This window comes from Hipposideros armiger, unplaced genomic scaffold (genome assembly GCF_001890085.2).
Source record: "Hipposideros armiger isolate ML-2016 unplaced genomic scaffold, ASM189008v1 scaffold_619, whole genome shotgun sequence".
Lineage (NCBI taxonomy): Eukaryota > Metazoa > Chordata > Mammalia > Chiroptera > Hipposideridae > Hipposideros > Hipposideros armiger.
The window spans coordinates 1,010,513-1,020,401 of record NW_017731969.1 but is presented as its reverse complement, the minus strand read 5'-3'; the positions used below and the strand labels follow the sequence as shown (position 1 = coordinate 1,020,401).

Below are 9,889 nucleotides of genomic sequence, written 5' to 3'. Positions count from 1 at the left end.
AATAAGTGGAAAGATATTCTGTGCTCATGGATTGAAAGAATTAAAATTGTTAAAATGTCCGTACTACCCAAAGCCATCTACAGATTCAAAGCAATCTCTATTAAAATTCCAATGGCATTTTTCACAGAAATAAAACAAACAATCCTAAAATTTGTATGGAGTCACAAAAGACCCCGAATAGTCAAAGCAGTCTTGAGAAAAAAGAACAAAGCTGAGGGTATCACCCTGATTTCAAACTATATTACAAGGCCATAGTAATCAAAACTGTATGGTATTGGCATAAAAACAGACACATGGATCAATGAAACAGAACAGGGAAAGCAGAAATAAACCCATACATATGTGGTCAATTAATCTAAGACAGAGGAGCCAAAAATATACAATGGGCAAAGGAAAGACTCTACAATAAATTGTTTTGGGAAAACTAGACAGCCACATTTAAGTAATGAAACTGGACCACTATCTTACACCATACACAAAAATTAACTCAAAATGGATTAAAGACCTGAAGGTAAGACCTGAAGCCATAAAACTAGAAGAAAACATAGGTGGTAAGCTCCTCGCCAGCAGTCTTGGTGATGATTTTTTAGATTTGACACCAAAAGCAAAGGCAACAAAAGTAAAACTAAACAAGTAGGACTACATCAAACTAAAAAGCTTCTGCGCAGCAAAGGAAACTATCAACAAAATGAAAAGGCAACCTACCAAGTGGGAGAAAATATGTGCAAACCATATATCTGATAATGGGTTAATATCAAAATATAGAAAGAACTCATACAATTCAATAGCAAAAAAACAATTTGATTTAAAAATGGGCAGAGAATCTGAACAGACATTTTTCCAAAGAAGACATACAGATGGCCAACAGGTACATGAGAAGATGTTCACCATCACTAATCATCAAGGAAACGCAAATCAAACTCATGATGAGCTATCACCTCACACCTGTCAGAATGGCTATTATCAAAAAGACAAGAAACAAGTGTTCATGAGGACGTGGAGAAAAGGCAACCCTGTGCACTGTTGGTGGGAGTGTAAACTGGTGCAGCCACTGTGGGAAACAGTATGGAGGTTCCTCAAAAATTAAAAATAGAACTACCATATGACCCAGCAATTCTGAAGGAAATGAAAACACTAACTTGAAAAGATATCTGCACCCCCCCCCATGTTCATTGGAGCATTATTTACAATAGCCAAAACATGGAAGCAACCTAAGGTTTTTTTGATGGATGCATGGATAAAGAAAATATGATACACACATACAACCATGGGGTATTATCCAGCCATAAAAAGGAAGGAAACCTTGCCATTTGCAACATGCCATTTGGAACAACATGGATGGACCTGCAAGGCCTTATGCTAAGTGAAATAAGTCAGACAGAGAAAGACAAATACCATATAATCTCATTCATATGTGAAATCTAAAAAAACCAAAACAAAACAAAAAACCCTACCTCACAGACACAGAGAACACACTGGTGGTTGCCAGAGGTGGGTGGTGGATGAGCAAAATTGGTGAAGGTGATCAAAAGTTATAAACTTCCAGTTATAAATGAAATGTCATGGAGATGTAAAGTACAGCATGGTGACTATAGTTGATACTATTACTGTACTGCATATGTGAACATTGCTAAGAGAGTAGATCTTAAAAATCCCTATCACAAGAAAAAAATTTTTTAAGCCATTAAGCTCTATATTTTATATGAATGAATTTCATGGTATGTGAATTATATCTTTAAATAGAGAGAGCTGGTTAACCTCCTCATCTCCCCGCCCACCCAAAAAAAAAAACAGGAAAAAAAAAAACTAAGTCCCTCTTCTGTTCAGAATTTTCCCCATGGCTCCCGATTCCCTCAGAGTACAAACCACAATGCTCACCATGGCCCACGAGGCCCCACATGATCATCACTAATCATCAATCACTAATCAATCAATGGCCCTTACCATTCTCTGCCCTCACTTCTCCTCTCCCCCTCATGCACTACTCCAGATACCCTGGAGTAGTGTGTCTCCTAGCTATTTTGCCAACATGATAGGCACCATTTTGGCCTCAGGGCCTTTGCACTGGCTGATCCCTCTGCCTGGAATATTATTTCCCAAGATAGCCACATGCCTCATCCCTCCTTCAGGCTCTGTTCAATCAAATGTCACATTCTCGATTAGCTCATCCCTGATCACTCTACCTAAAATTACAAACTCCTCTGCTCCCCCATCCCACCCAATTCCCTCATAGCTCTGCTTGGTTTTTCCTCATTGTTTTTTTTATCACATTTAAGATGATAAAATCTACTTATTATGTCAACACCCCCCCACCCCCACCAGCTTCCATCTCTGTGACCCAGTTCCCTGTGTATCTTTCTAAAGATAATCCATATAGCAAATCTACTGTGTATGGCAGTGGTTAAGAGCCTGGACTCTTAGGCAGCCTGAACTTAAATTCTGGATTTGTTATTTAATAGCTTCAGGAAAGCTACTTAACCTCTGTGCCTCAGTTTCTCCATCTGTAAAGTGAGCATAATAATAGTATCTACCCCCCATGAGGTTGTGAGGATTAAATGAGTCAATATATATAAAGTGTTGAGACTGGTGTCTGGCATGTCATAAGTTTCAATGGGTGTTAGCTGTTATTTTTTATGAGTAAGGCTCAGAATCTTAAAAAGGAAGGAAGGTCATCCATATTACTTCAACCATTTTGACCACTGAGTGGCCTGTGTGGCCTTAGACAAGTCCATTCCCCATAGGGCAAATATTCCCAAGGGCCTGACAAGCAATGGCTTTTCCTGGAATACCTTTAAAAATAACTTTGATTTATTGGTACTCTAACAGAAATACATGTTTATCCACATACACACTAGAATAGAAGCTCTGCAAGGCAGAGACTTTTTTCTTTTTGTTCCTTGCTATGTCCCTAGTGCCCTACTGGGCACTAGAGATACAAGTGAGCACAGCAGGCCTGGTCCCCCGCTCTCTCAGGCCTCAAAGGGAAAGAGTGGTGGACCCACCCATGTAGACACACAAGGGTCAAAACAGCAACAAATACCCATTCTTCAGACTGTGGAGTTGGTGGGGATTGGGTCCTAGTCCTGGCTCCCTCTTGCTGTGTGACCAGGGAAATTGATGGCCTCTCTCTGAGCCTCTATTTACCCATTCTTAAAATTAGTATAATTATTGGGCCTACCAAATAGAAAAATGGGCAAAGTATGTAAACAGGTAGAAGAAACACAAGTTGGTGAATAAGTAAACCAAAAGATGTACCACCTCAAGGAAACAGGGAGTAAGACAGGCCAATTAAAACAACACAATTCTAAGGGGCCAGCCGAGTGGCTCACTTGGTTAAGAGTGCGAGCTCTGAGCTACAGGGTTGCAGGTTCAATTCCCACATGGGCCAGTGAGCTGCACCCAAGCTGAGCTGCCAACAGGTGGCAGGATGGCTCAGCTGGTGAGAGCACATGCTCCTAACGACAAGGTTGCCAGTTTGACTCCAACATGGGATGATGGGCCACACCCGCCCACAACTAAGACTGAACATGACACCTTGAGCTGAGCTGTCCTGAGCTGCCAACAGGCGGCCGGATGGTGACTGGACTTGGAGCTGAGCTAGCTGTGCCCTCCACAACTAAGACTGAAGGACAATTTGGCTGTTCCCCTTCCCCAATTCCCCAACATTGTTCCCCTTCCCCAATTCTCCAATAAAATCTTTAAAAACAAAACAAAACACAGTTCTCAAACTCCTGTTTGGTGAAGGGGTAGAAAAACAGCATCTCAAAATTTGCAGTTGCACATGTCATTTGAAGGCAGTCTTAGTAGAAGGAAGTGGGGTATGGAAGTGGAATTAAGTTTTTAAATGAGCAGACTATAATGACCAAGAATTTCTATTCCTAGGAGTGGATCCTACAGACATTCATACATAAATGCACAAAGAATTATGTACAAGACATTACTGCTGGGCCAGCCAAGTGGCGCGATGGTTAAGAGCTCGCTTGGGATGCCAGAGGGCCCTGGTTCGGATCCCACATATGAGGGCCAGTGACACTGCCCTCCACAGCTAAGATGCTGAACAACGGCTCAACCTGGAGCTGGGCTGCTGTGAGTCGCCGGCGACGGCGTGGGCTGCAGTCCCTGTGGCAGTGGGTTGCCGTGGGCTACCGTGTGTAGCCAGCAGCCAGCGTGAGCGGCCAGCAGCCGCAGTGAGCGGTCGTCCAGAAGCCAGCGACTGATCTGCCTCACCCGGGAAGAGCGCAATGATGGTGCCAACTTGGGCCAGTGAAGCAACATCCTCCACAACTAGACTGAAGAACAAAATGACAGCAACTTGTCTGTCCCCCTTCCCCCAATTCCCCAGCACTGTTCCCATCCCCCCAATTCACCAATAAAAATCTTTAAAAAAAAAGACATTACTGAAGCAAGATCCATATGAACCAAGGAATAGGGTTAGATTATGGGACTCACCACAGTGGAATCTCATACAGCTGCTGCAGTGATAGGAAAATATGACACCTAAGTTTAGATGAAATGGACAAATTCCTAGAATACCACTTAGCAAAACTGACACAGCAAGAAATAGAAAAGCTAAGTAGTACTATAACCATCAAAGAAATTCAATTCTTAATTAAAATCCTTCCCATAAAGAAATCTCCAGGCACAGATGACTTAACCATAAAAAAAAACCCCTGATAAACAATGCATACAGTTCAATTTATGTAGTTTTATATAACCAGTGTGAAAATATGTATTTGCCTATTTATAGTAATATGTTTATATAGTTACTTAGACCTATACACGTATGTAAAAACATGAAGGATGTACATCAAACCGATTATGATGACTTCTGAGTGAGAGGATTTGGGACAGTCCCTTTACCTATATTATTTCCATCTTTATGAAACCATATTTATGATCAAACAAAACTCCATCAAAGGTCAGATTCATTGAAGTAAAATAGCCAATGGTAGGAAAATGATGTTGAGACCCACCCTGGCATCTGCCATCTGGTTCTGGACCTGCCATATCCAAAGCACACTGTAGTTGCTCAATAATGTTAGTCTAAAGGAAAAGCATTTCTACCATTTTAACACAGAGTCAACCACATATGTAACATTGTGCATTTATTTACAAAGAGGTTAGAGAAACACAGAGAATCTGGCCCCCCTGTGCAACGGGGAGTCACCATCGTCATAATAAATACAGTAATTTTTTAAAAAGAAAAAAAAAATACTGGATTGGAACAGCTGAGGGTCATCCTGAGCTCCCCCTACTCCCTCTCACAGGGGGGTCCACGAGATAGATGCCATCTTTCTTCCCCTCTTCTACCTCCCAATCCTCCATAATTGTCCAAGGATAGAGGTAAAAGAGTCTTTCTTTCCAGGTGTTATCAACTCTTACTTAACCCTCAAAACCCCAAAGTCAGTGCTCCTTCCCTTCCCAGGCACCATCTGGGTCAGACAGTTTCCAACCAGGGTGCCAAGGGGATATCCCAGGGGTCCAGGGACATGAATGGGGGGCACTTTGTATATGAGGGGAACCGCATCTGGTCATAGAAAGGTGAATGAAGTAAGGGCTCAGTGAGAGAAGTAAAGGGCATCAAACAGACTAAGTGTCTAAACTAAAGTGAGGAAATTCAAACTGAATTACCTCTTCTGCATACCATAGTACACCCATAGTACAGATGAGGAAATTGAGGCCCAGAGAGATGGAACTTTTTTGCCCTGCGGGCTGAAGAGCCAGCAGCTGAACTGGGTCAAACAGAGCTCCTCCCCCATTCCTCCCTATGGTGGAGGGGGAGCCTTTTCAACCAAGACTGCAGTGGATGGGGGCAGTGAGGAAGGGTCTTTGGAAGCAGAGAAAATGGTGGTCTTTGGAAGGGAGGTGTGGAAGGGTCAGCGATTGGGGGTGTGATGGTGCAGAGGCTATGAAGGGGGAGCCCACAGCAAACCCTCAAACTCACACTGTAGTCATGACCTTGAGAGAACCCGAACGGAAACGCAGTATCTTTTTCTTGAGCGCGTGGGAAGCCTTGATCTTCACAAAGACTTTGGCGGGGCCCGCTGGCGCCCCTCCACCTGCACTACCCCCTGGCCCCGAGGCCGCGGTGGCCGCCACCAGCTGCTGCGGCCACACGAGGCCACCGCTGCCGTCTGAGTCGCTGGAAGCGGAGCTGAAGGCAGGCGACTCCCCCTCGCTGGCACTAGATTCACTCTCCCCGTAGCCGCCGCCAACACCACCCGTCGGCCCCCGGCGTCCAAGGGGCCCCAAGCGCCCCGCTGAGCACTCTGAGTCGCTGCCTGCGCAGCCATAGAGCAGCCGGCGCTGAGGAGCAGATGGGGATGGGCCAGGCCCTGGGCCGCCGCGGGCCGCGGGGCCGCGGGGCCGGCCTCGGCGCCCATCAGCTGCGTCGATCTCGGCGGTGGAGCGCCAGCGGCGACAGGACCCCGCGGCCTGCGCCGCCAGCGTGGGTGCTGGGCCGCGGCGGGGCCGCGGAGGCCGAGGCTCTTCCCGTTCAGCTGTAGGATACTTGGGGGGTCCCGGAGGAACTGCGGCGGCTCGGCCCAACAGGCTGGTCTCGGACTGGGAGCGCGCGGCCTTCCGAGCCCTGGGCGAGCCCCGGCGGCCCGAGGCCTCCGTCATGCGTCCGCGGCGGCCTGTGGCACGGGGACGCTCCCGCGGTGGGGACTGCTCCACGCTGCGGCCCCTGGTCAGTGGTGGCGCTTTGCGGCGGGCCGCGCGGCCAGGGAGGCCACGAGTAGCCGCCTGTGCCCCTGGGATGTACTGCGCCTTCACCAGGCGGCCCTCGCCCGGACTGTCGGGGGGCGAGGATACAGCTGGCGGCGCAGCAGGCTCCGGCACCGCCTCTGACTCCCAAGGCGAGACCCAGGCACGGCCCAAGGCGGCTGGACTGGCGGAACGGCCCCCCGCGCGCTCCACTGGGGGCTCGGGCGCGGGCCGCGCGCCTCCGGGGGGCGGGGACGCGTCGGGTGGCCGCTGGCGCACGCTGTTCTGGCGCCGCGGGCCCCCGTCCGCGCCCCCGGGACTGGTCCGGGGCTGGCCCGCCCCCCGGCGGCGGCGCCTGCGCAGGAGCGCTGAGATGTAGCCGTCCAGGGGCCGCCCTTTGCCAGGTGCGTCGGGCGAGTCCGCAGGGGGCCGGCCACCTGGCCGCGGGCTGCGCAGCGCCACTGCGTGCAGGGGGCTGGGCGTCAGGAAGGGCCCAGTGCGGGCCCGCCGTTCCGCGGAGGAGCAGGCGTCTGGGCCCGCAGACCCCGCTGCCGTCGGATAGGGAGCGGAGAAGGACCGCGGCACAGCTGCCCGAGCACCCACCGCCTCCGGAGCGCTGGGACTGGCATCTCCTAGGGAAAGGAAGGCAAGGGGGAAAAAAAAAAAAGGAATAGGGAAGAGGCAGTCAAAGCCCTTTCTCAATGCGCCTAGGAGGAGCAGGTCGTCTGTTCTGTTACACCCGCCCTCCCCACACACTCCCACAATTCTCCAACTCCCATCAAACCCTCCAAATGACCCCTTCCCTCATAGCAGGTTCATAACAAAATCTTCACAAGACCCTCACAAGGTCTGTCCTGCCTCTACCTCTCTGACCTCCATCTCTAACTCCTCTCCTCTATATATTTATTGGTCTCCAGCCATACTGACCTCCTGGATGCTCAGGCCAGTCCCGTTCCAGCCTCAGGGCCTTTGCACTTGCTTCCCAGAAGACTTTTCCCTTAGGATATCTGCTTGGCCCACGCCCTCACTTACTTCAGGGTGCCACTCAAATGTCACAGTCTCAGTGATGTCCTCCCTGGCCATAGTTTGTAAAATTGCAATTCCTTCCTCAACTCAAAGGGACAAGCCCTAGTCCTCTTCTCTAATTTTCTTTTCATCGTACATGTCAGTATCTAATACCCTATATGTTTTACTTATTTATCTTGTGTATTACCTATTTCACCCACTAGAATGTCAGCTTCATAAGGACATGGATTTTTTTCAATGCTGTATCCCTCACCCTTAGGATAGTGCTAGGATAGCACATAGTAGGTGCTCAGAAACTTACTTGTATAAATGAATAACAGCAGTTCCTGTTTACTGAGTGACTCCCATTTGCCAAGTTTAATGCCTTAGGGCAGAGGCTCACTGAATACTCAAAACTTCCTCCCTATGCGGTAGGTGCTGTTATTAATCTCGTTTTAACAGATGGAGAAACAGGTCCAGAAAGAAGTGACATGCTCAAAATCACATGAAAAGGGAATGTAACAGCCAGAATTTGAATCCAGATTGGTCTGACTCAGAAGCTTGGGCTCAAAACCATCCTCTCACTGTCCAGTCCCTGGCTCTCCGGGCCCCAACCCCACCCACCTTACCTAGGGACTTGGGCCTCTCGCTGGCATAGATGCCCCGGGGTTCAGAGGGACCCAGGCGTCCATAGGAGCCAGATCCGGAGAAGCCACTGTCCCCACAGAAGGTGGAGGGTGGTGAGTCGGGACCTCCTGTGGAGCTGGGGTCTTCATAGAAGCCTGGATTCCGGGGAGAAGGGGAGAGACAATCAGGGGCCTGTCTGGGGAAACCAGGAGTGGAGAAAAGGAGCCCAAGAGGCAGAGATGAGGGAGCCTGAGGGATGGTGGGCAGTGGGAAACATTGGGGTGCCCCAGGCCAACCCTGCCCCCTTTACCCATGCTCACCCGAGCTGCGCCCGCTCTCCTGTTCCAGGCCCCCAGACTCCAAGCTCAGGTCTCCCAGCTGCTGGCCCAGGTCCCAAATGAGCCCGGGCAAGGCCTCCTGAAGGCATGGGGAGAGCAGAATGGTCAGGAGGCCCCCAGTCCTCTGCCAACTGGTCCCCTATTCCAGGAGCTTATGGGCAGAGTTTCCCTTTGACAATGAGGTTTTGACTTCAAAAGGTAAAATTAGCACCTCAGGCCCAGGATCCCCCTCAAGATTTCTGCCCCTTCATCCCATGAAAAAGTCCTTTTGGCTAACTCTAGTTCTTCATCCTGCAGCCACTTCATTCCCTTTTAAGTGTGACGAGGCCTCAGAAGACCCTGTCCCTTCCCCTTCCCTCCATCTGTGCTCATGGCCCCTTGACCCCTGTTAGTCTAATTTCAGATCTTCTTGCTGTAAGGGCAGTTCACTGCTAAAAGTTGGTGTCCAGGACCTGCCTTCTCCCAGTCCTTGATCTTCCTTTCTCAGATGCTCCCATCTTCCTCCAGTGCCCTTTAGCCACCAGTAGAAAGTTGTTTTGCAAGCCTTCCTAAGACCTTTCCAGTGCAGACTGACACGTTCCCTCATGTGGATAAAATAAGCTGACCACGACTCATGTAAGTCTTTCTCCTCCCTTCAGAAAGAAGCCCCCATGCCTACTGGAAAGTCCTTCTGTGAGTCTGACCTCAGTGGTACTACAGCAACGGGCCCCAGCAGGTTCCTTTGGCCCAGGGACCACATCTTCCTCCTGCTCTTGCTCCATTCCCACCCAGAAGCCCCCAGTGTCTGCCCACTGCTCTTCAGCCCCATAAGAAATTTCTGTTGAGTCTACCCTGGATTCTTTTTGCTGTAGGAAAAGACCACTTTTTATCAGGTGTGAAAAAATGAAGGTTAAAAAAACCCTTCGAGGGGGAGTGTGACAGTGACTGGGGGTGGGGGTAAGGGCTGAAACAACACAAATGGGGGCTCCAAGACACTAGGACTTAATCCCATTTTGGAAAACGGGGCCAAAGTCAGAAAGATTCTCACACAGGTCTGAGTGAGGCCAGAGGTGGTAGCAGCCTGGGCTGACGGTTGACCCTCAGACAAAAGCTGCTTGTCTGGACAGTGGAGGGAGGAGAGGAGGGAGGAGGGAATGGGAGGGCAGGCGCCCAACCCTGCCTATTTAGGGCAGAAAGACTGGCCCGCTCCCTCACAGACACTTCCACCCCCC

The 9,889-nt window shown here is 49.5% G+C and overlaps 1 protein-coding gene across 1 annotated transcript in view; it reads right to left on the bottom strand.

Annotated features, from left to right (window-relative positions):
• Nucleotides 1-5,088: 5,088 nt before the first annotated feature.
• DACT3 (dishevelled binding antagonist of beta catenin 3) overlaps nucleotides 5,089-9,889 on the bottom strand; it is a 9,001-nt gene continuing 4,200 nt past the window's right edge. The window contains exons 2-4 of the mRNA XM_019625185.1: nucleotides 8,661-8,757; nucleotides 8,343-8,495; nucleotides 5,089-7,340 (exon numbers count right to left, since the gene is read on the bottom strand). Of these exons, the coding sequence (XP_019480730.1) occupies nucleotides 5,941-7,340; nucleotides 8,343-8,495; nucleotides 8,661-8,757 (1,650 nt within the window). The 3' untranslated portion in view covers nucleotides 5,089-5,940. The remainder of the gene's footprint in view (nucleotides 7,341-8,342; nucleotides 8,496-8,660; nucleotides 8,758-9,889) is intronic.